This window comes from Heteronotia binoei, chromosome 3 (genome assembly GCF_032191835.1).
Source record: "Heteronotia binoei isolate CCM8104 ecotype False Entrance Well chromosome 3, APGP_CSIRO_Hbin_v1, whole genome shotgun sequence".
In the NCBI taxonomy this organism is placed as follows: Eukaryota; Metazoa; Chordata; class Lepidosauria; order Squamata; family Gekkonidae; genus Heteronotia; species Heteronotia binoei.
The window spans coordinates 68,490,138-68,516,200 of NC_083225.1; the positions used below are offsets into that span (position 1 = coordinate 68,490,138).

Genomic DNA, 26,063 nt, shown 5'->3' on the forward strand with positions numbered 1-26,063 from the left:
TTGAAAGCATGATACATTTTGTGTAAAAAAACCCCCCAAAACTCTTCACTCTGACATAAATTAATCATGAGAAATGTGATTCTGAAAATGTGGTATACAGGCTTTCCACGTGAACTTTAATTTTGACCAAAGAATGAAAAACAAGCAACCCAGAATGTGAAATCTGAAATGTTACCCTTACAAGAGATGGCTGTACAATGTTATTAACTTAGTGCTGAATCATCTGTCATAAAGACCTATTGGCTGTTGGAAGGAGTTATGGGAGGGAAATTGCTACCCAGAACACAGAGAAGCCAAAGTGTCCTCTCCTAAGGAAGAATATGATACATAAAATACAACTCTTAGACTTTGTTCCCTGGATCATTTAAATATTATTTTTTAAATCATCTATTAAAACTAAGTCCACAATGAAATCACTGGGTCCTGGTAAACAGTGTCTTGGCAAAAACATTTCATAGGAATGATGCCCTAATACAAGAGCTATTGATGCTTTCCTTTGAATGGGTTCCTCATTAATGTAGTTTTGGATCTTGTTTCTTAGAGTTTGAGCTTCTGAATTCTGTATTTACTCATTACTGAGAAGAACTGACAAGCACTAATTAGGTGGTTCTATGTGATTTTTTCCCCCTCCTATATTGCCTTTTTCATGTTTCCAGCCTCTGCAACATTTGCTCTCAAATGGTAGCATAAGAAATGCTATGATGGGTGATGCCAGCAATTCCTTCAACTCAGCACTGGCTATTGACTGTGGCAAGCCAGGGAAGTTCAGGGAGATGAGGAAAGAAAAGCAAGAACAACATGCAAAGAAGGAACATAATTTTTGCTTTCTTCTTCCTTCTAAATACACAAATAATTTTTATTAATTCAAAACAAAAAATGCAACAACATTACATTATGTAAGATCTATTGGAGAAGGAAACTCTGCATCTTGAATATAATGGATCTAGTGATTTCCATCCATTATGTGAAGAGTCTTATTGTGATGGATGCAACCCAAAGAGTGAATATTTGTGTGGCTCTTTGTTGCTGACTGAATAACCAGTATTAGGATTTTAATAGCAAAGTCTAAGAGACAGCTCAAACATCCTCTAGAAGCCTCAAAAGTGTCGCACCCTTCTAAGTCCATTGAAGTCAATTCTTTATCAGATGGCATGGCAAAACAGCACTTTGGGAATGTTGGTGCTCCACACAGCTCAGTGTAAAACATTGGACTTGCTATAAAACTGAATATATGTTACTACATATGTGGTAAATGTGCACACAGATGAGAATTACAGTGCAATCCTTTACAGAATAACACCTTTCTAAGTATACAGTGAAATACAGAAGGTGAGCAACCTTCTGTTGTGTTTTTGAACACTAGAGCCAAGTCTTAGACAATATGGTAATACAGCTAGTATTAACATCACTGTCATTATCCGGTAGATTTTGTATAAGGATGATAATGTAGCATTGACCTACATCAGAAAATTGCTGTAAAGGCAAAGTCTAAGGCAATTTGTAACACTGTAGTTTGATTGTGTAAATAATAAGCAATGACAGATAGATTACATTATTAACTGAAAAATATAAGAATTGTTTTGCCTTGCAGGATATATTTGATTTTCAGTGTCAGTCAGTTCTACTGCTCTCTAAACTGCTCTTTTCTTCGGTTCAGAGATTTAGGCTTATTTTATGCCTTGTAATATGGGAACTATAATCACATTTATTACTCTTTAACAGGAAACAGTTAAGGATAATTCACTCCTTTTCATGCCAAATGTTCTGAAAGTATATCTTGAAAATGGGCAAACCAAATCTTTTCGCTTTGACTGCAGTACTTCAATAAAGGTAGGCTCACCGTTCAGCACCTTTTAACATATGTCTCTCCTTAAGGCCTTAATAAAAATCAAGACCACGTGAAGCTTCTGTATTACTTTATGACCAAGGTTGTTTTAAAATCCACAATAAATATCTCATATGCAGGATCCAAAAACCTGCCCTGTGAGTTTCTCTTGTGGCCAGTTTTGCAAAGAGTGAGTTAAAGACCTAATTAGGTTTAACCTGTTTTTATGCTCATAAAATCTAATGATGTGTTAGTGGTGCAAAAATAGGAGTGGAGGTTTTAATGGCTGCAGCTTAATTAAAATTACATGGACCTCACAAAGAAGTTCTGATTTGCTGCCAGAAGTCAGCATGGTTTGCCAGCAAAAGGCAAAGCCAAGATTAAGGGATTGGTTACCAATTGAAAAACTTGCAACACATCCAGGAAAATGAATGATGAATGTGTTTGTGTTATATGTGTAATGGTTTTTCTCCATTAATAGTGTGTTACTTCCTTCAGTCCTGTAAGATAATATCACAATCAGAATCTAAATAACAAGGCACCATTCTGAATATCCATATATAAACATGGTATAAGAAGACAGCAGAGATGGAATGACTGCTGTATCAAGGCAGCAATTTTGGGCATAATCTGCTCCAGAAAGATGATACAAGGAGAAAAATTAACACTGCCGAATGCAGTGGTTTAATTATCCAGTTCTGTGATTTATCAAGTGAAAGCTTATGCATCAGTGAAGTGATATCCTGTGCAAGGCAAGTGGGCACAGCTTCCCCTTCTGTGCTACAAAATTTAATGGGAAGCCCCACTAGCAGTGTACATGACATGAAGACCATTTCCTGTCCCCCAAGGAAATGACAATTAACAAATTAACATACGTGAAACAAAAAAAGGGGATAGGCAGGTGGAGGTAAGAACATGCAAGGACATAATCTGCATTTATTCCATGAGCTGTGGCTTCTTAATTCCAGTCAGAGAAATCAGCTACATCTCTATTGCCAAAGTCCCATTGCTATGGCACCTGAGCAGGGCTGGCTCACCCACTTGGCAAACTAGGTGGTTGCCTAGGGTGCCGGGAGGGTGGGGGTGCCAAATTGGGCTCCCCAGCCCCTCCTGGTGCCCTAGGCAAGCACCTAGTTTGCCTGCCTCCTCTGCCTGCCAGCTGCTACTGCTGCCCGCCACCACTGCTGCCACCACCTGTCTTTTCGTTCCCTCCCCTTCGCCTCCCCACCGTGGCTCCAAGCCCCCCATGCCTCCCCCCTCCCTGCCGTGCCTCCACCCCCCCCCCATGCCTCTCCCCCTCCCTGCTGCGTCTCCTCCCTCTCTCCCGACCCTCCCCACCCCACATCAATGCCAAAACTGGCTCTAGCGCTGCATTCCGGCTATTTAAAGCCCCCCCCCCAGCTAATCACTTGATCAGTGGGCAAAACTGTGCCGCGGGGCTGGGCCGCACTCACAGTCTGTCAGGACAAGCATCCTGAAAAGGCATCTCTGCTGCCGCTGACTCCTCCCCTCCCCACTTCCTGGATGGGAGAGGAGTCAGCAGCAGCGGAGCCACTCTTTCAGGACTCTTGTCCTGACAGACTGTGAGCATGGCCCGGCCCCGTGGCGTGGTTTTGCCCACCAATCGAGTGATCGGTTGGGGGTGGGCTTTAGATAGCCGGAACATGGTGCTAGAGCTGGTTCTGGCATTGAAATCAACATGGGGTGGGGAAGGGAGGGAGAAGGAGGCACAGTGGGGAGGGGAGGAGGTGCAGGGGGAGCACGAAGCCACAGGGGGCGCTTTTTGGGGGGTGCCAGGCAGTTAGTCTGCCTAGGGCGCCATGGAGTGTCAGGCCACCCCTGTACCTGAGTAACAGGAGGATGCTGCACCAGGAGGAAACTGGGTTGCCCTAGCCCTTAGAATGGCCAGTCATTGCCCACCAGTTGTTGTGTCTCCTCCTGATAGGCTCCCCAGAAATTCTTTTGTTAATTCTATTCAGTGGGGCTTAATCACAAGCAAATGTTCTTAGGATTGCAGTGCTAAACACTGAAGTATGAGTTCTTTAGTTCAGGGGTGTCGAACTCATTTGTTATGAGGGCTGGATCTGACATAAATGAGACCTTGTTGAGCCAGGCCATGTCGGGTTGGGCTGAGCCATGCCAGGCCATGTATGTACCTATTTAAGATTAGGTAGCAGAGATATAAAGGACACAGACAAACAACAAATATATATTTTTTAAAAAACTTAAAACATGCTTAAAACATTAGCACTCATTGGTTTTTAAAGATGCTTTCTTTGTATTTCTCCCATGAGATCCAGGGAACTGGGCAAAGGAAGTTATTTCCTTCCTTCCCCAGGGGATGGGGAGGAAGACGAGCCTCAGCCAATAGAAGGAAGAGAGGCTTGGCTTAGTAGCTCTGCTGTGCAATTGAGAGAGCCTGGCAAAGCAAGCTATTTCTCCCCCTTCCTCCCCATGGGAGGAGCCTCAGCCAATGTAGAAAATAGAGGTTTTGCTCTGTAGCTCCTCTGCAATTGAGCAAGCCTTGCAAAGCAAGCTGAGATGCAGAAGGAAGCTGGATATAGGGAGAAGGAAGTAGATGACAGCTAATTGCTCGAGGGCCTGATAGGAGCCCTCCAAGAGCCTGATTCCGTTCCCAGTTGCATGTTTGACACTACTGCTTTAGTTTAAAGTGTGAACTGCTGGTGCAATGTTGCGATTGTGCCAATGTTGGGAGTGTCATACATTGTTTCTCTGTTCAGTTGCCATTAGGCTCTGACTTCAATGTAACAAACATCTTTCATTTATCAGAGTGCTACTACATACAGAATTTGGGCATATCACCAATATAGATAAATACAGTACAGCTAATGAAGTGGTATATTTTTTCTGTATGTATGGGCTTCTCTCTGGCTCCCCACTATCATTTCTATTCTCCATTTCTCAAATCTTATGTTTCTAAAAGTTCCATTCCACTAATAGAGTGGAGACTTCCTCCAGCACACAAGGAGCATTCCACCAGTGGGACAGACAGCTTCCTCTAGAGCAAGGTTCCTTCTGCCAGGGGAAGTGGCCTAGAAACAAGAATGGCTCCACTTTTATCGTAACAGAATTGTAGGGAGCCAGTCCAATCAATTGTTGTGCATTCTATAACAAATGTTTTTGTGGTACTATATTTTATTATTATTTTAGAAACACATTTACCTAAGGTGAGATATATGGTATGAAAAAAATTATTCAAAAATATTGATGCAATGTTTTGATAACAGAATCATTGCTGCTGAAATGAAAAAAGAAAGTATTCTGAGATAATTACGATGGTACCAATGGCAATGCAGACTAGTGTATTCCCTACCAAATTGTAGTGGCATACGGGAAAAACGGTTATGTAAATAGACTTTAGCTCTCTTTTTCTTCTTTTCCTTGGAAGCCTAGTTTAACACTATATGCTATTATGTAATTATCACTCTGTGTTTTGGCCCAATCTCCATTACATAGCTAGTCCTCACCAGTGGTCTGTAGGCAATAGGGTTGTCAGACCCCTTAGTGGAGGCCCCTGCCACCAGGGCCTGACACCAGCTGCCAGTCAGCTGGCCAATGCAGGGACTTACCAAGAGAAAAAAGAAGTCCCAAGCCACACTGCTGGCATTGCACAGGAAATGATGCCATCATGCCAGTCTGAGTGATGCACTGGTATTTGGGCAAAAACTCTATTGTAGAAGCTGGTTTTTACCATAGAGTTTTTGCCCAAATACCAGAGTGTCACAATGATGTTGCAGTGTGATTATGCCAGTTCCAGCGTGACACTGGCAATGTGGCCTGGGCTTTCCTCTTTCTCCTGTTAAGACCCCACGCCCTGCCCCCTCATCCCTTGCTAGTTGCTGGAAGAGACCTGGCAACCCTGGTAGGCAATGCACAGAGCAATTATGTTATGAGTTTCATTGAGCTAGAGGTTAACAAGGGATAGAGAGCAATGAGCCACTGAGCAGTGATATTTCCATATCTCAAACAGCATCCACTTCCATCTTCATTAATGGACAAATTTCATTCCCAATTTGGAGCCAAAAGGAAAAGGGGAAGAAAACATCAAGGCTTAATGTTGGAATTTGAAATTGCAGATATTGGATATGCCTCAGTTAATTTTGGCTAAAGGCTAAACTACATGATGTATGCACAGGCAAGCTCGAAAATTGGGCAAATTACTCACCTCAGGGTGTTTTTGGCTTGGGAACATATGTGAGGGGTGCCAGGAGTCTATGCTGCAGTCCCGAGCAGAATCAAGTCCACATAGCCTTTAAAATCCCTGCTCAGCCACACAGCAGCTACAGGAAAAGTAGGTCAGGTCTAGGGGACTCAAGCCCCACTTTTATTCATTTATTCATTTACATTATTAATAGTCTGTCTTTCTCACTTGGACTCAAGGTGGATTACACAAAATGAGACATGGCTAATTTTTAACTGTATGGGGGCCATGATCTGGGATAGAGTTCCAAGAGCAGTGGAAGGCAAGGGAAAAAAGGCAGAAGTGATTTAGAAGTCTGGGAGATTGTGGGGTATGTTATAATGATGTAAGATATGGACTGAAAGTTATAAGAGGGTTGTAATGGATGAAGAAATAAATGAGAGAAAGGCAATGGAATCCTTTAAAATGATGGCGGAAGTACTTTCTGAAGAAAATACACTGATACTGAGAGCCAGTTTGGTGTAGTGGTTAAATGTGTGGACTCTTATTTTGGAGAACCAGGTTTGATTCCCCACTCCTCCACTTACAGCTGCTGGAATGGCCTTGGGTTAGCCATAGCTATTGCAGAAGTTGTCCTTGAAAGGGCAGCTGCTGTGAGAGTCCTCTCAACCCCACCTACCTCACAGGGTGTCTGTTGTGGGGGGAGAAGATATAGGAGATTGTAAACTGCTCTGAGTCTCTAATTCAGATAGAAGGGCGGGGTATAAATCTGCACTTTTCTTCTTCTACTGCAGGGGTGTCAAACTCATTTGTTAGGAGGGCCAGATCTGACACAATTGGGACTTTGTGGAGCCAGGCCATGAGTGTCATAAAATATGTCAGGTAGTGGAGATATAAACTTTATAATGGACACAGACAAACCCAATTAAAGATATTTTTAAAAACTTAAAATACAAACATGCTTAAAACTCTTCCAATGGGTTAAGTTGGAAAGGTGAGGGACTAGTGGAATTTGGCAATGCAATTTTAAAAATAAAACATCAAGAAAAAGCACAAGGTTCTGACTCTGTGGAAGCAATGAAATGACATTGTAAACTTCTCCCCACCAGTCTACTCAGATTGGCAAAGCCTTCTAGTATAATATCCCCCTTTGGCTGTGGGTTCCCACATTAGAGGACTCACTGGGTTAGGTCCATTCAGGAGAGATAAGCTGGCTGAAAGCATCACCCCTTTTTTGCAAGGACACAACTCCAGGAAGCATGAGTTTCAGGTAGCTATAGGAAAGCTGAAAATGTAACCATCTTCACTCCATTTGAAACTATTGCAGAGTACAGAAAAAGCTGCAAGGAAAATATGGAATGGATCTTAAAATCCACCTCACATTAAAATCCACCTCAGCAAAGCAAGGCAGGAAGAACCTGGGACAGCCTGCAAGCTTCAAAGGGTGCTTCAAAGAGCCTTTGAAGATCCCAGGTCGAAACTGAAAGAGTCTCAGTCTGGAAGCTTCAAAGAGCCTGGGAGCTGTAAGAGCCTGGAAGTTTCAAAGAGTAAGGACAGGAGGGGGAAGAAAAGAGTCCTGTGGGCCTGATCAAAGCCTTGGCCGGTTTGGTTCCGGCCTGTGGGCCAGGTGTTTGACACCCTATTCTACTGATTATGTTTGATGTTCATTTGGGCTGCAACCCTGTACTTATTTGCTCTCTCACAAATCCTGTTAACTTAATTGAATATCCATTGGCAGGACTAAATGTTTAATGAGAAATATAGAACAAGTACAAAAATACCTTTCACAGTGCCATTATAAGCAGAGTTACGCATTTCTAAATACACTGACATTTATTGCCTTAGAAGGGTATAATGCTGCTTACAATGGCCCTGTTATGGCCCTATTTCTCTCCTACTACATGTATGTTGCCTAAGCTCCCTCCCCTTTTCTCAAACAAATTAAGCAGAGATCCATGTTTTTTAACCTCTCTGAACATGATTTCAATAACAACCCAATCATACTGGTGCCCACTCACAAAGCTGAACGCCAAATGAGTTGGTGGTGCTTTTGCATTTTCAGTTCCAAAAGCAAAATCCAAAGCCTATTTTTCCATGAATGAAAAAGCTTAAAACCTACTTGGTGAAGGCATACTTGGTGAATGACAACTCACATGCCACTCACATGCCTTATTTTTGTAAAGAAACAAAACTAGTTTCCAGCTTTGTGTTTTTATCATCTTTTGTGTTTAAAGGATGTCATCTTAACACTTCAAGAAAAACTCTCCATTAAGTGTATTGAACACTTTTCTCTGATGCTGGAGCAGAAGACTGAAGGGTCTGGAACCAAACTTCTCCTGCTACATGAACAAGAGACTTTAACTCAGGTTTGTGACATAATGAAGCCTAATAATGAGATGTGCCCCACCATCTAGTTATTTCAGTATGTGGACTCCTGGAGCCAACACTGTGACTGTCAAATGTGGCTTAGAACCTTGTTAGGAATGCATTATTATTTCCATTATAATATGCATGCTCCACTTCTCAAACAACATGAGTACCCAAAGAGATTTATAACAAAGAGAAGCTTTCTCATTAAAAGATTAATATTACACATGTATGAGCAACTTTTGTAAATAATCTCAGGTGTGATGAAATGAGCTGTGCTACTGGTTACTTATTTATACATTTTTGCACCCCACACTTCAACCTAGGTGGGGACCTGGAGGATAATGGTCAACATATTTAGGATGTCATACAAAAAATGCAATCTAAGGCAATGCACAAAGACACAGACACAAAGAAGCACTGGTGTTTGATGATAAGAATATGGCTTGCTGTAGAAAGAACATAGATGGCGGTGGGAGGGTTGCATTGTTAACATTTACAGGGATTCAATTATACCCGGTCAATTTTCTGCAAATCAGAGCAAACAAACAATAACCTTGTCATTTCTGCACTCACTACCCCACCCCATTAATTCACCTTCCCTATATGCTAAAGTAAATAGTATCTTAATGACTGATGGATCCAGAGCTGCTTCCACACCTGGTGGTTTTCCTTGGTGATCAGGTTGCTGGAGTGAATCGTAACATCTCCTTTGCAGTGGAAGTTCCAGATGGGAGAGGGCGATCCATTTTCTCTCTCTTGCTAGCTGTGGCTTCCCTTTCACACCTGATGCATATTGAAGGCAGCCTCTGTGTTCTCAAGCAGCCATCCAGATTCTCTGCCCACTCTGTTTCATTTTTTTAAAAAAATATTTATTTTTGGAAGCATGGATAGTGCTGCATAGGAATTTATTTTATTTCATTCGATTTATAGTGTAAATATGATCCCTGTTCCCCTCTCTACTGGTTAAAAGGTAGGCTGGAGTGTGGACGGTTCTCATCTTTTATGCTTTTTCCTCCCATTCCTGTAAAGCACTGGCCCCTCGCAGTCATCAACAACAAAGAAAATAATTGACTAGATGCCACCTAAAGCTTTATCTTTTATAAAAGATTTGAAGGTTTTGGCAATAGCAGAAGGCAGCCTTCCCCTATCTGGCACTGGTGAAATACATTAATGGCCTGCTATTTTATTGTACAAGTTCATTGTTATGCATCATCTGCTACCTCCTTCCAAAAACAGAACAAATAATGAAGGATGGGGGAGACAAACTCACAGATTTCACAGAGGGCCAGAACAGTGGCTTTGCACTGTAGAAACAGCTATGGCATTACTCTGATCTTACCACCACCACCACCCACAATGTTATTGGTGCAAAAAATGCCAAGTAGGAGAAGGGGATTTTTCCAGTAACAACAGAGTTGTTTATCAATAAAATTCAGAGAAGGAAAGGAACAAAGGAGGCATGTCCATTCAAATACAAGGTGTAGTTTCCCTTTCTAACACAAGAAACTACTTGAGCCAATAGCATCTTGCAAAGGAAACAATTGGGGACTTTTCTGCAGGTTTGAACTAAAGCAAGGTTTTTTTTGTGGAAGGAATGGGCTGATTATGTTTTGTGCATGAATACAGGATAGTGTCATGCAGAAGTGGCTGGGGACGCATGGGGGGGAATGTTTGAGTCAGGTGTCTGAAACATACAGAATCCTTGGTGTGAAAGCAGTCCAGGAAAGAATGATTAGGAAGTGGATGAGATAGCACCATGTGCCAATAACCATTACAGTTAATGGCACATTAAAGGATCAGAAAAGGGGGGTTAGGAGTAGAAGAAAAAAAATCCTAGTAATATGTGAATTACAAGATGTCAGTCCTCTTTCGTTCAATGGAGCCCATGTTTATTGTTAATAAAGCCTTGTATTACTCCTAGCTCTGTATAAATTTCTGATATGCAATTATGCAATCAGTAGTTAACTCTTACACTTCCCTTAACATTTTTGTTTTCTTGTTTTTTTTATTCTATGTAAAACTTTAAATGTACTCATCCATTTATGTGGTTTTCCTGCTGACAAACAAAAACACTGTGCACTTAAGTGGGTTGGTCAATGACTGTGCCTTCTGTAATGGATTCTTGTGCAATGTAATTTCTTGATTGGGGATGGCGGGGCTCAGCCAAAAACTCATTGAATTGATTGAATAGCCAAGGTTATCCCCGAATTCCTGTTCAGTGTTGATGCTCACAAGCGTATTTCCCACATTGTTTCACTACAAGTTCATGTTCTACAGAAGCATCTTGATAAAAAGGGCATGAGCTTTTTAAAAATTCCTAGGTGAGGAAATGCAACTCATTACAACTGAAGATGGGAAAAATAAGGCAGAATGTTTTATAGGGTGAAATGTTTGTCTGTAACAATTATGAGATGCTTGTGTTATTAAAACAAGTAGGGTAAAGAAATGAACCCCTAATGGCAACTATACCCTCTGAATGGACAAGAGATCCCAAGAGAGAGGGCAGCTCCATTTACCCTACATGCCTTCAGAACACTTTTTCCTGATTTTGTTCAATAAATGCTCAGATCATTTCATAGCTCTGTTTTGATTTTAATGGAGTTTATAGATGGGGATTGTGACAGGCAGGGGTTGGTATCTTAGGGCTTTTTTTGAGCAGGAATGCACAGAAACGCAGTTCCGGCTGGCTTGACATCAGGAGATGTGATCTAATATGCAAATGATTTAGAGTTGGGAGTGAGCAGTGAAGTGGCCAAGTTTGCGGATGACACTAAATTGTTCAGGGTGGTGAGAACCAGAGAGAATTGTGAGGAACTCCAAAGGGATCTGTTGAGGCTGGGTGAGTGGGCGTCAACGTGACAGATGCGGTTCAATGTGGCCAAGTGCAAAGTAATGCACATTGGGGCCAAGAATCCCAGCTACAAATACAAGTTGATGGGGTGCGAACTGGCAGAGACTGACCAAGAGAGAGATCTTGAGGTTGTGGTAGATAACTCACTGAAAATGTCAAGACAGTGTGCGTTTGCAATAAAAAAGGCCAACGCCATGCTGGGAATTATTAGGAAGGGAATTGAAAACAAATCAGCCAGTATCATAATGCCCCTGTATAAATCGATGGTGCGGTCTCATTTGGAGTACTGTGTGCAGTTCTGGTCACCGCACCTCAAAAAGGATATTATAGCATTGGAGAAAGTCCAGAAAAGGGCAACTAGAATGATTAAAGGGCTGGAGCACTTTCCCTATGAAGAAAGGTTGAAACGCTTGGGACTCTTTAGCTTGGAGAAACGTCGACTGCGAGAAGACATGATAGAGGTTTACAAGATAATGCATGGGATGGAGAAAGTAGAGAAAGAAGTACTTTTCTCCCTTTCTCACAATACAAGAACTCATGGGCATTCGATGAAATTGCTGAGCAGACAGGTTAAAACGGATAAAAGGAAGTACTTCTTCACCCAAAGGGTGATTAACATGTGGAATTCACTGCCACAGGAGGTGGTGGCGGCCACAAGTATAGCCACCTTCAAGAGGGGTTTAGATAAAAATATGGAGCACAGGTCCATCAGTGGCTATTAGCCACAGTGTGTGTGTATATATAAATTTTTTTGCCACTGTGTGACACAGAGTGTTGGACTGGATGGGCCGTTGGCCTGATCCAACATGGCTTCTCTTATGTTCTTATGTTGTTGCTGGGCCTTTTCTACAAAAAAGCCCTTTGTGAAAAAATGGTGATGTCAGGGGGTGTGGCCTAATATGCAAATGAGTTCTTGCTGGACTTTTTCTACAAAAAAAGCCCTTACCTTTCCACCTATCACTGACTCTATCAATAGCTGGCTAATGGATGACAAAGTATAATAGGCAGGGCTTTTTTTTAGCAGGAACACAGTTCTGGTTGGCTTCGCACCAGGGGTGTGGCCTAATATACAAATGAGTTCCTGCTGGGCTTTTTCTACCAAAAAGTGCATGTTTATGAGTGACCAAAAAGCTAAACATAGGTATTAAGAAGACTGAATAACTTGCTGAAGTTACCACTTGGACCTATGAATGGCAGTCCAGGTTTTCAGGAGGTTTATACTTTTCCCCTTCCTTTTGACTCACACAGACCCCTTATTTTACAACACAGTAATGAGTTTATTGTTGTGACATTCCTTCTCCACTTACATAGAGTCCCTATCACCCTCTACACACCTCTCTCTCTCAGGTTTGCTGAACACATAGGTCAGGATATGACACTCTTGTCTTTTCTAAAATATACAGAGCCTTGACCATTTCACACCTCAAGTCCTTCCTCTTACTGGCAGAGACATCCACAGACAGAGTAGCCTGTCCCCTTTAATAAGAAGCCTTCACTCACTCAGAGGTTTGAGTTGGGACTCAGTCATTGTTCCATCCACATACTGCCACCAGCGTGTTTATTCATATTCCAGTATACATATAGACTAAGATATTAAATTGTGTGTGTTTGCATCTTTTCCTTAGATGTACAGCCCACAGGGTTAAGCAAAACAAAAAGTTAACTTTTATAGTATGGGCACAGCACTGAGGAAAGTAAGGTTCAGGTAATAACATTTTGCTTCCACTGAACTTTTGAACTGAAGTCCTATTTCTGCAACTGGGATCCCTTAGTTACATATTGACTATTTTTAGCCAGCTGTAAGCACCTTTTTTGCGCAGTTCCACTCAGTCAGATATTTTCCTTTTCCCTCCTCAACTCATCTCCTGCCAACTGCAGCTGTCCTTCTTTAACTGCTGTTTTCTGATTCCTTCTCCCAACATTTCATCAGCTCTCAGTGGTTACTCTTAGAAAGAGGCAGAACCTACCCAGTCCATCACAACTGTCTGTTCCAATAAATTTTGGTTGACTAGTAAAAAGTTTACTAGCCACAGAGAGAGATAACTGAAACCCACGAGACTCATAAGGGCAGAAGGCGAATCCCATGCTTTCCCTTCTACTGCTCTACTGCAACACTCCTTGTTTCATTTGGTAATTTATCTCCCTTTTTCACCCCTACTGCTTCTCTTGCTTCCCTGCAGTGGCACTTTTTCTTGCCTTCCTCACTGACTTATTCTTCCTTCCCTGCTTGTTGCCATGGTCACTTGTTTACTCACTTGCCTGCCACCACAATCTGATGGCCTGGCTTATCCAGCAGTAACTCTTCCCACCTTCTCTTCTGTCAACGCACTCTCCCATCACCTCTGTGAACCTCCCCATATTCCCAGCAGCCATGCCTTCAAGCCACTTACAATGATGCTGACTGTTAAATGGCTACTAAACAGCCTTGGAAATGGCAGCTGGGATCTTTCAGTGTTCTGTCACAAGACTGGGTTTTTTTCCCCTCACTATGTTAACTTAAGTTGTAAAAATCCCCATCAACTGTTCTTCCTTTTTTTGTTCTTGTACAAATCGAGGAGCTGAGCCAGCTTTGTACAAAAACATACACCCCATCTGTACCTGGTCCCAGTGTGGGTTTTCCAGTCTGCATTCCAAGGTCCTTGTTCACTATTAAATATATGACAAGCTGGGGAGTTGAAAGAATCACAGGGATTGACCCCATTTTTTTTCCACCTGCCCCACTGCCTTCTATCAGTTCTCCTGCCCCTCATAAGCATTTTCTCGCTCTTCTTTGACCCTTCACTGTTTCTTTTGCTTCCTTTGTTTCTCTCACTGTTTTTTCCCCTAAACACACTCCCTTCTCCTGCTTCTGGCCTTATCTGGCTACATCATCCACCTGTCCACTTGCTGACTCCCCAGACTGCCCACTCTTCAGGCCAGCCCACCCACCTGCTCACTTGCTGATCAGCCGACTCACCTGTAGCACTACAGCATCTCCATGCCAGGTTCACATGGTGGTTCCAGGAACTTTTCATCCTCCTCCAGTCCCTTCCACCTTCCCCCCACACACACACACACCAGCTGGCAGCAGCATCTTCCCCATGGCTCCCACTAATTTCCCATGTTTAAAAGGACACACACAGCATTATGTGGTGAGAACTGCTTTGTTTAAGCTGTGATGTCTGCACAAGCCCCAACCACACTTCTCCAATACAGGGTTTTTTGAAAGCCTCAGTTTTTCTTTTAAAGCTTTTGTGTTTTTCTGCAAACCTGGTGTTTCCCCCAAGTTTGTAAAAATACCTCCTTTCTCTGTACCTGGCCCAAATCTACCTATTTAAGTATCAATATCTGGGGCCCTTTAAAACGCATGAAGCTTCCTTATACTGGATTACACCATGGGTCTATTTAAAAAGTGGTGTCTACTTTGACCAGCAGCAGCTGTCACGGTCTTTAACGTCACCTATGCTGCTTGATATTTTTAACTGGAGATGCCAGACATGGAACATGGGACTTTTTATATTCAAAGCAGATGCTTTGTTATTGATTCATGACCTCATCCCAAAGACTTTTTGCAATTGAGCCCATGTCATAGCTATTAAGATCTTATGGTATTAGTCATTAACATATCACTTTGTAGTGAAATACCTGTAGAAATTCGACAGCAAGAGATAACTGAGAAACAACTGGCTGTTCTTTGTGTGTGTGTGGGTGCGCACGCATCTGCACCAGCACATGGAAATCATGGCAACATCAGGTGACTGACTCTACTGGGGGCCTGGAAGATATTCAGAGAGGTGGCTGAATAAAGCTTGCCTCTGTCTTCCCAACGTGGTGTTTCAAGGAGGTTTCCCATCCAAGTACTAACCACAGTCAACATTGCTTGGCTTCCAAGATCTAATGAGGCCAGACTTGCCTGGGCTATCCAGGTTAGGACATAAGTGGTTATTCTTTGGTTGTCAGTAGGCAGAGGAATAAGACTGAATGAAACAGGTTGGGAGCATCCCTGCCACTTCATACCATTGCTTTGCCAAAGGAAATGGAAGTATCCTCATACAATTGTGTTTTATCATTCTTTGTAAGTCTGCCTTTGGATTGAAAGGTAGTGGCAAGCAAAGAAGTAAAATACCGGTTAAGAGAAGAGTAACTGACATGGGGTTTTGAAAATGGCGGGAAAGGATAAAGTATGGTTTGCCCATCTGCTTGTATTCTGTGGCCAATTCCTTCTTTTGAATTTCTTTTGAATTCAGCAGCCCCCTTGTTCATTTCCAGGTTTGTACACTTCATTGGATATTAATACAGAACCTGCATGCTAATATGTAAGTGTTCTGCTGTCCTAGGTGACCCAGAGGCCAATCTCTCACAAGATGAGATGTCTCTTCAGAATTAGTTTTGTCCCCAAGGATCCCATTGATCTTTTAAGAAGAGATGCAGTTGCCTTTGAATATTTATATGTACAGGTAAGTTTACAGAGATTTGGTATACATTTATGCCATTGGCATGCAATATAACAGTCAAAATAACATGATTGCTGTTGGTGATCCTGAAATATGAACACAGAGAATACTTGAGTTTTCTTCTTTATTGTATTTTCAATTTACCTTTCCTACAAGGACAACAATGCCACACACATGTCATCCCACATGTTAGCTTCACATCAGGTCTGTGAAGGCAGACTAGGCTTAGACAGAGTGACTAGCTCAGAATCATCCAGTGAGCTTCATGAGTCCGCAGCCAGGTCCACCTGATCTCAATCACTCTGGCATCACACTTTGGCACAGTTTCCAGCAGTCCAGTAATAAGAAGAGAGAGATGCTGCTAATACAGTGGCCTGCAGGTCATATTGGGAATGCTTACTGCCTTTCACATTGCTGATTGTTTTTCTTTCTTTCACCTTCCTCTTATCGTGTTCATTCTGCTAGAAGCTCTTGCTCAACTGTGAAGCAAGGAAGATTAAACCAGGGCTATGCTAGTTTTCAACTAAAACACTACAGGATTCAGGACTCTAGGTGGCTGAAATGCAAGGGCAAGATTAGGGGAACCAGTATAACTGGAACCATTATTAATAGAGAAAGGGTGACTCAGAGTCAGGCTTCTGCTCATGATTTCTGGAGTTCTGCCTTGAATGCCTTAGTTAAACCCTCCTGAGGTCCCCTATTATATGAAAAAGTAACAAAAATCCATAGTGTTCTGATCTTTGGTCAGTATTAATTTGAGATTACCAATCCCTAAATTATGTTTCAACATTTTTGTAGGACTTTATTAGTATTTCTCATTTAGGAGCCTTCAAGCATTCATGAATGGCTCATCAAGCAGTCACAGGTGCTGTTAATTATAAGCCTGTCTTTTAGAGTAGAATTAGTCATAATGCAGTGGTTATATTTAAATCTGATATTTTTTGAGTTTGATATGCCCTCTACTGGTTCTTTGGCAGAGTTGCAACGATGTGGTTCAGGAGAGGTTTGGACCTGAACTCAAATACGATATTGCACTGCGACTGGCAGCATTACAGATGTACATTGCAACTGTGACCACGAAACATACTCAGAAAATCTCCCTCAAATACATTGAGTAAGTATAAAATGGGTATTTCAGAAATATAAGGAGTGGCTTGCTTGGTACAGTTCCATTGGACCGGAAGCCCAATTTGTGTCATAAATCGACCCAACTGTTTTGGGTTGGGAAGAGGGAAACCTTGCTTCTTTCAAAAATCTTAATATTAGTGGCAGTGTTACAACAAGTAAAGTTCCGCCATATGTCCACATGTTTTAGTAGGATAGTCTTTTCAACTAATTTAATCCAGCAGTATCTTGTATTTTAACATATCACTGAACTAATCCACTGAAATCTCTTATTTCTTGTTTAGTCTACCTGCAGTGTTAAAAGGACACCATTTGGCAGCAGCTGCCGTATACTAGTTTGGTGCTGAGATAATAGTCTCAGTCCTTCTCTGTGCCTCATGGTTCCTTCTCATAAGGATGCTAGGGCCACTTTCACTCAGAGGATTTCCCTGTTTCAGCCATCCAGCTTATGTACTTTTTCCCCGTTTCCACATGACATTGTTTTGCATTTATGTCTCAGCCAATGGCAGCCCATTCTTTTTCTCTAAAAGAATTTTTTTTTAAGAACCTGGGTGGCATGGTGTTGCTAGGTGTTGCTAGGACATTCTTTTCATTGTGTCTGGAATTGATAGTATGCCTTCAGTTTCAATGAAAAGGAATGCATATTTCCCCCCTTTCCATTAGATTTTTAAATTTTACTTTTAAAAAATCCCTCACTGTATTTAGGCATTTCTAAATATACTTCTCTGGAAGTATTTTTTTTTTAAAAGGTCTGTGTTGTCAAGCAATTCCTCTTCACTGCTACACATGGACCTGAACATTTTTAAAAGAGGGAAGGGAGCATGACAGTGGAGAGAAAGCAATGGAAGGAGGGGCTGATGGTAACATGTGCCTGTTGTGAAAGGGGAAACCCAGCTAATACTGGATTAGACTGTCCCATTGCAAATGCAAATTGAGAAAATATTGTACTGGGAACAACATAATGACTGCTTACAGTTGGGCAGTTTGAGGTGACCCAGAGATGCCTCAGAAGCTGACTAGAAAAACCCATCCAAACAAGCGCATCTGCCGCCCACCCCCATCCCATACTCAACATGTCCTCTTGTGTCCTCAGAGAGACTCAAAAAGCTACCATTTTAAAGTAACTTTAAAGTGGTAGCAAATTTCTGAGCTTCACACCAGTTGGCTCTTCAACGTCTGGATGCAGAAGCGCACAAGCAAGGTGCCTTGGCGGTGTGAACCCACCAAGGCACCCCAAGCTGCTTCCGGCCTTTTTTGTTAAAAAATTATATTGATTTCAAGTGCATGGGCATAACCAAAAAATGAATGGAAAAAAAGAAACCCAAACCAAGCTACAGGGGATGGTGCATAACAGCCATCCAAGCACGCCAAGTTGCCCCATGGATGGGATGGAGATGGCTTGTGGGGGAGCTTGTGGATGGTTTAGGATGCTTTCTGAGCCGGCCTGATTTGGGATGTCTCCCATGCACCCCAAACTGCCCTTCTGTTAGCAGCCAATGAGGACCGTAAAACTTCTTGGTATGGAAAAAGCTTAGGTACTTTCAGCTAATTCATCAGTGCTTTGTGGTGGAAGCTAGTAGCCACCCAATGGTACATCACCTATTCAAACTGAATCGTCTTCTAAACTACACCAGGTTCAATATTTGATCCAAGATGCTCACTGTAGTATTGGTCTGAAGAAGCAGTTTAACAGGATATTTGTAGGTAAAGGCAAAAAGCCTTTATCTATAAACCCCATGTGCATGAGTAAAATAATCTGGTAATAATTTTAAGGGTCTTCTCTTAACTTTGACTCTTGCTGTTATAGGTAGCCACTTGGAAATGGAACTATGCAAGGGAAAATCCCTTTGCATAACAAGCTGTCCAGGTAGCTTAACTGATTTCCAATGTCCAACACAATTTGTTGTGTTGTAGGTGGCAACACAATATGCTGAACCATGCTGGAAAGCCCACAACCTCTCCCTTTTTTCAATTTCATTTTGATTGTTCACTCTTGTAGCTGGTTGCATATATGAATCAGCTATGAGTTTTTATGATCATTATGGGAAGTTTTAGGGAGAAAGACAAAACCAGAAGAATTGCTATGCTTCTCAAAATGACTTCCTTCGTGGAAGAGATTAGAAGCTTTTCCTCCTAGCTTTTGTTGTTTCCTTTTTCTGTCCCATATTTTTGTGGAATAAGCATCCTTTCAGAGCCTGTCTCTGCAACTGGAAGTGTCACCAATTGTTACATCAGAGTGTTAATCTCTCTATTCTGTGGTCACTTGTTAGTATAGGTTTTCCGGAAGAATGTGAAATTAAAGGTATGTCTTGTGTTGCAGGAAAGAATGGGGACTGGAGACTTTTCTTCCATCTGCTGTATTGCAGAGCATGAAAGAAAAGAACATAAAGAAAGCACTTTCACACCTTGTCAAAGCAAACCAAAACCTAGTTCCTCCAGGTAAAAAGGTAATACATTTACATCTTAATAGAAATATGTTTTTATAATCAGGAAGAGCTGCTAAGCACTTTAGAGAAATAAGTGGCCAGTGTATTTTTTCAGAGATTGCCAGATTGTACAGTGTACAGTGATCACTGCCATATTTCAAGAATAATTAAAAGAATTAATTTAGTCAGATCACCCTTTTATCTTGAGAATGGTAGGAAATTGCTAGTTAACCACAAGGGCATGCCTATTTCCCTCCTGCTGCATTCATTTTGCTTTCACATTTCATAACAAAATTGCTAGCAAATTGCTTTCTCTCAGTTTGATGTTCTAAGCTGCATTAACCAGAGAATCTGCCACAAATACACGTCTTTCTCATCATGCCGTCCACTGCATGCTGTAATATCAGTGTGAAGTATCCTGATCCAATGATTCCACAGTGACATTAATAGATGTGTAGCTTGGGCTCTACATTTATTTGAGAGCTGCTTTATAAATTAAGGGCACAGATCAAACAAAAATAAACTCATGCTTAGTTGTCTCCCACTGAAACTTCGCTGGATCTTTTAATTTTTTTGAGCATATTTGAAAACTCACTTTGTCAAAAGTGGATTAGAATGTGAAAGATAAACAAGTTCATTGTTTAAGAACTTACACGCACACACACACTCATAAGGCATTGTATAGTTCACTTGCAAAAGCACTTCTCTAGTGTACACCCTTCCCCCCTGGGATGTGTACATAACATGCCCAAATCAGGTCAGTTTGTGCTTTGGTTTGGAACCATGCCTTCCATGAACTGTCCCTGAACTTTAGGACAGGTTGGGTATAGTTCTTGCCCATTTGCCTTCCCCAGGCAGCAAGTAGCTGCGGGGCACCTGAGGAAACCAAGGGGAGGCAGTTTAAACTGCCTTCCCTGAGAGCTCCAGCTGAGCCCATGGGGAGAGGTCTCCCTGCAGGATTGGCTGATTTGCCATTCTGCTGTGCTGCCCAGTTTCGACCAGGCAGTGCAGAAGAGCCTGTAGAACAGAATGGCAAAGCTGTTCTACAGGCTCTGTTGTGCTGCCTAGTTTCAACTGGGCACCCCAGCAGAGCCTAAGGAACAGCTGATTCTGTGGGGAAAAACTGTGGGGAGAGATCTGGCTGGCTGGAGAAAGGAAGAAAGATTGGGGAGAGATCTCTCCATTGTATCCTATGGGCTTTAGGATATAATGGAGATATCCTGGACTGGAGAAGGAAGGGAGTGGCATTTAAATGCCTCTCCCTCTCTTCTCCCCCAGCCATATTGAACCATTAATGCCCGAACCATTAATGTTTAGAAAAATTATGGTTCAATTGGTTCGTGAATCAAGTGAACCATGAACCAAAATGAACCACTCTTTTCCCCAGTTCCTGCCCATCCTTAGTATGTAACAAAAATTTGCAAAATACAAAATGTTGCAAGTGAAATGCAGACCAGCTGACACTATGCAGGACATCTAGACCATTAAGTGCTGCTCTGCCATTGTTCCATTATGTGGGAAGCAAAATTGTAGTGGGGGTGCCACATAATGCTTAATGTGGTGCTATATAAATGTAGCAGGAAGCTTAAGAGGCTGTTACTGACTAATGTCTGGAATACTCCTGAAGTCCTTGTTTTCCCACAGTATTAATTGAGACTAAGAGATGCAAAAAAAAAAAAAAAGCCAAAATGCTGGTGATGTATGTGGCGGGGGGGAGGGTACTAGGCAAGTCAAGTGAAAAGAGTGGCCGCTTTTACTTGACTTATTCTCTTCTACCTCTCCATACAACTCTTCCAAATCAAATGGTGTGTGTGTGACTACTGCCTTAGTCACTAGTACCTCATTCAGACATCTGCTGAAGTGGAAATCCAAGCATCTGTCTCATTTTAATTAGTTGTTTTGTATTTTCACAAATACAGTCCTACTTAGATAAGCTGAACTTCTTTGTTCTGTTGGAAATGATGCTCTTGAACTCTGTGCGCTGTTATCCAAATCCATGATCTGACACTTTGACCAAAGCCTCCGTTCGTCTCACTAGTTACTGTCTTTGCAAGACCTCTGCTCCTCACTTCTCTTCACCAATAAGAAACACTGAGCTCATCTTGCTCAGCCCAGAGGCCACCCCACAGCAGCTGACAAAGCATGCCATTCAATATATTACTACTAATAGCAAACAGTTTACCCCGCCCCCCCTTCAGCCAGTCTCAAAGCTTATTCCATATTCCCAGCAGTCTCTCTCAACTCCTTCTATCCTATCTCCATCCTATTATAATTGGAAAGAATTGACAATTTATTGGTGTGTGAGAAAGTAAGATAAAACTGCTGTGTAGGCTCTTGAGGAAGCTTGGGTTGCCACCTGCAACCCTGAAACACTGTCAATTTCAGTCGACAAATGCATCGAGTTACAGGAGTTTTACAGAGCGGGAGCACAAGGAGGGAGTGCTTCTTATTTACACTTGGGAATTTATTTCCATTCAAGAGAGATGGACACTGTCCTCTGGAAGTACTCCCTACAGACCACACAGACGGATGAACGCTGCATCCTTATGAACTATTTACAGCTGAACTGGTTCCTGCCAGAGCTCCTTAAGTGTCAGTGGGCAGAAGGGGATGTGGAGCTTGTATTTATGAGATAGTCTGTGTTGGTGTTTTTTTGGTCACACACTTATGGGTTTTTTTGCCTATTGTATGTGCTATCGCACTTATGAATGGTCGCTTTTTGATAATGTATTTATAAATTAGTACAGAAATTTGTTGTGAGTGTTTTTCAATTCTTTGCTGCACAGTTCTTTGTTGTGTACTATTCCATATTCCCAGCAGCCTTTCTCGACTCCTTCCATCCTATAGCTATTCCAGTTATTCCAAAATGTGTGTGTAAAAGAGAAAGCAAGAGAGGAACTAAAAAGGAGGGGGGGCTCTTTCCTTTAAAAAGAAAAGCTTCTTACTCTCCTTTATTCTTCCCAGAAATATGTGGTTTAATATTACAAGTTATGAGAGAAAAATATAAAGGTATGGGGCAGATGTCTGTAAAAAAGAATTAAGGCATTACAGGGTATGTAATAGCAGTGCAACTAGGAAATGATAGTCATCCATAACCATGTGACCGGCTTTCTTATGGACTACCCTTTCATCCTGGTATATTAACAGGACTTTTGAGAGTCCACATGTAGATTGCTGGTGCTGAATTTGCATTTTATGTTATCTCTTGCAAGTCATACTTACAAGATAAAGACAACCAACAGGGTGAGAAGAACATCATTGGGACTATAATAACTGAATAAACCAAACATTATAGAAGCCTGGAGTTCTAAGGCATATATGAGCAATATCCTTCAATTGGTGTGATCATCTTAGGTTAGTAAACTGGCATTAGAGAAGTATCAGGACATAGGTGGAACAGTTCTGCCTTTCTTGCCTTGAGTAGGATGTAGCTATTGCAACTCAAACCTATGTGTGGGTCACAGCAGACAAATCTGAAATGAGATCAGGTCCCTCTAGCATTTTTTTAAAAAGTGGCTTTTAAAAAACAAATGGTAAAAAACAAGTGGCTTTTGAAAGGAAGCTAAGAATTTCACATATTTCATGTACCGCCAAATGGGATATGGTTATAAATAAATCAATAGAAAATTTAGAGCATTTTGAAGATAAACCATTTTTTAAAATCCACTACACTATGGTTATAAATATTTAAATAAAAGGGCAGCTACTTCCGACTAGAGGAAATTTCTGACCTATCCATGAAAACCACAGAAGAAATAGTTAATGTGATAGTTCTCATGCAGATTTTAACTTCTGGCTCCCAAAATAGCTTAGATAACACTAATTTTAAATAAACTATTAAGGCTGCAATGCTAAGGACACTTTCCTGAGAGTAAGTCCCATTGAATAACATGGTACAAACTTCTGAATAGACCTTCATAGGATTGCTCCCTGAATTTAAGACCTAGAAATATCTTCTACTTTTAGGCATTTTTCTAAAGAATACTTACCATTGGAAGTAAGTTTTATAATACCTTAGGCTGGGAATTAATACCATTATTAATTGATTTGTTTGATAATATCAACACTTAATCTTATTTCTGTTGTCATTCTGTTTTATCTTTACCTTCAGTTATCTGCTCTGCAAGCTAAGGTACACTATCTCAAGTTTCTCAGTGATCTACGCCTGTATGGGGGCCGTGTATTCAAGGCAACATTACTGGTAGGCTTTCAAAAAAACTTTAGTTAGTGGCTGTTTTTACTAAATTGTCTGCATATGGTTAATCAACAGGATGATTATGCCTCAGTTATACTAACAGGATGATTATGCCTCAGTTATACTACCAATACTGAGACTGCTCAGGCAAAGAAAATGCAATCACCTATTGTTCTCTTAAAGAGTTGTCTTCCCTGCGAGGAGAACTTAAAAATTGTCTTCTTTAAGATGTGACCCACAGTTTGAATTTGGTACATCTTCTGGGTGAGAAACAGGTGTCATTGGAAGTATTTATGAGTTTCCTGCATTCTGCAGGGGGTTGGACTAGATGACCCTGGAGGTCCCTTCCAACTCTGTGATTCTATGATTCTATGAACACAAAAAGTTTCAGTCCACATGCAGCTAGGTCCTGTATGAAAAGTTCCTCTTCTGTTGTGCTTCTTGTGTTGCAGCAGGGGGAGAAGCGTTCTGAAGTGACATTGTTGGTGGGACCACGATATGGCATCAGCCATGTCATAAACACCAAAACAAACCTGGTGGCCCTGCTGGCCGATTTCAGCCATGTGAACAGAATTGAGATGTTTACTGAAGATGAAACCACTGTTAGAGTTGAACTTCATGTGCTAGATGTAAAAGTAAGTTGTGTCAATTGAGCTTCCTTAACATTCTCTGCTTCATCCCATTCTGAGAAAATATGTAATTATATTCACAAACATCTGGTAAAACTCACAAAAGATTTTCCAGACTGCTTCAGATTTGGTGGGTCAGTAAGTTCAACAGCAAATCTAGTTCAATGTTCTTGTTTACCGTACATTGGAGCAATGTTTTGGTTTCCCAAAAAAACTCATTATGCAGTTGTAAAGAAGCTTTGCTTGAAATTTATTCTCTAATTAAGAATTCAGTGGCAAAATTACAGCTATTATTGTCAATAACGTCTTTTCTTTCTTTCTTTCTTTCTTTCTTTCTTTCTTTCTTTCTTTCTTTCTTTCTTTCTTTCTTTCTTTCTTTCTTTCTTTCTTTCTTTCTTCCTTCCTTCCTTCCTTCCTTCCTTCCTTCCTTCCTTCCTTCCTTCCTTCCTTTTAAAGACTATTTTCAGTTTAAATATACTAGCACATGCTTTGTAAAAGGAGTGACCTATAGAGGTTTACTTGCTTCAAGATTCAAAGAAGTACCAGTAGCGACAGTCTTAAAATTGTTTTAACAGTATTTGGGAAACATTCACCTCTTTTCATCTTCTTAAATATAATTTTTAATTTTAAAATTTCAAAAACAGAAAAAGAAAAAATTCAAGGGTGAAAACTCAAAATCTAGCAACTAATTAATTCTTTAAAAAAAGAAAAAGAAAGGTATATATAATGTAGAGGCAAAAATATAATAGAGTTGGCAGATCTACACATAAGTTTCTGTAAAGGGTTTTCAGATATCTAAAAATAAGTCCATGCACAGTTGTAATCTCTATTTATTCAAATACTGATAAAGTTCCAATCCATTGTTTTCCCAGAAGTGGGTGTTTCTTTCTCCAGTGATGCAATACAGGTCTTTTAGCCACAATAAGGGCATGCAGGGTCCATTCCCACTGACCACTACTTAGCCTCCTTTAGGAGGGTAGCATTATATTTTTTCCAATGGACATTTTTTTTTGGGGGGGGGGGAAATAATCATAATGTCAACTGCCCCCATAAAAATTGAATATTACAAGCAGACCTAAAGCCATTTCTTAAAAGGGATTTTAAAATATTTTAATAGAATGGATAAAGAGTATAGCTTCCATTATTACATCTTGCCATTCATTGACCATCATTGCAAAGATCATTTGCACTCTTCGGAAGTGAAGTGAATGCAATCTTGGATGAACACCAGCTATAATTTTTTTTTCTCTGTAAGCTTGCCTTTTCTTAAAACTTTCAGAACTTAACCCACTGCTATCTGCTTCGAGAAATGTTTTGCATTATTATTCTTTGCTTTCATCATTTTTCTGAATATTTTCCTAGGGGAGTGAGGGAGTTCATACTGTCTCTCTCTCTCACACACACACATATACATATGAAAATAACAATTTCATTGAATCCCAAACACTTAACTTTTGATATGAGATGCTATAGGGGTGACCAACAGTAGCTCTCCAGATGTTTTTTTGCCTACAACTCCCATCAGCCCCAGCCATTGGCCATGCTGGCTGGGGCTGATGGGAGTTGTAGGCAAAAAACATTTGGAGAGCTACCGTTGGCCACCCTGTATGTTTTCATGCCCAAAAATATTTCATTGCTGATGCATTATGATTTTCTCTTCGTGAATTTCAGAACTACATATTATGCATCATGTTTCTATCCCCTAGCTGGCAGTGGCTGAAGAAAGTCCTTGGACCCAAAAATGCATCTACAATGTTATTTGCTCCAAGCTCAGATTCCCATTCCCTGGTTAGTGGTGATGAGGGAAGAGACTTGGAGTGGTCACATCCAGCATGCTTTATCTAAACAGTAACATAACTGGTAGTGATGGGGGAGGGGATTAGTATAGAAAGCTACCATGTGTGCTTTCTACCCGAGACCTCAAATTATCACAGCAAGTGTCTCGAGGAACAAAAGTAGAAGGGAGAAGAAGATTCTCCTACCCAGTGAGTTCTCACGGGTCCCATACTTGTAATTGTATATTTTGAAATTGCTTTGCCATTTAATT

General features: G+C 41.1%; 1 protein-coding gene across 5 annotated transcripts in view; it reads left to right on the forward strand.

Moving 5' to 3' along the window:
- FRMPD4 (FERM and PDZ domain containing 4) overlaps nt 1–26,063 on the forward strand; it is a 378,612-nt gene that overhangs the window by 344,680 nt on the left and 7,869 nt on the right. For all 5 annotated transcript variants that reach the window (XM_060233967.1, XM_060233963.1, XM_060233964.1 and 2 more), the window contains exons 7-13: nt 1,723–1,830; nt 8,222–8,353; nt 15,525–15,644; nt 16,619–16,755; nt 19,087–19,213; nt 23,304–23,393; nt 23,840–24,022. In XM_060233967.1, the coding sequence (XP_060089950.1) occupies nt 1,723–1,830; nt 8,222–8,353; nt 15,525–15,644; nt 16,619–16,755; nt 19,087–19,213; nt 23,304–23,393; nt 23,840–24,022 (897 nt within the window). The remainder of the gene's footprint in view (nt 1–1,722; nt 1,831–8,221; nt 8,354–15,524; nt 15,645–16,618; nt 16,756–19,086; nt 19,214–23,303; nt 23,394–23,839; nt 24,023–26,063) is intronic.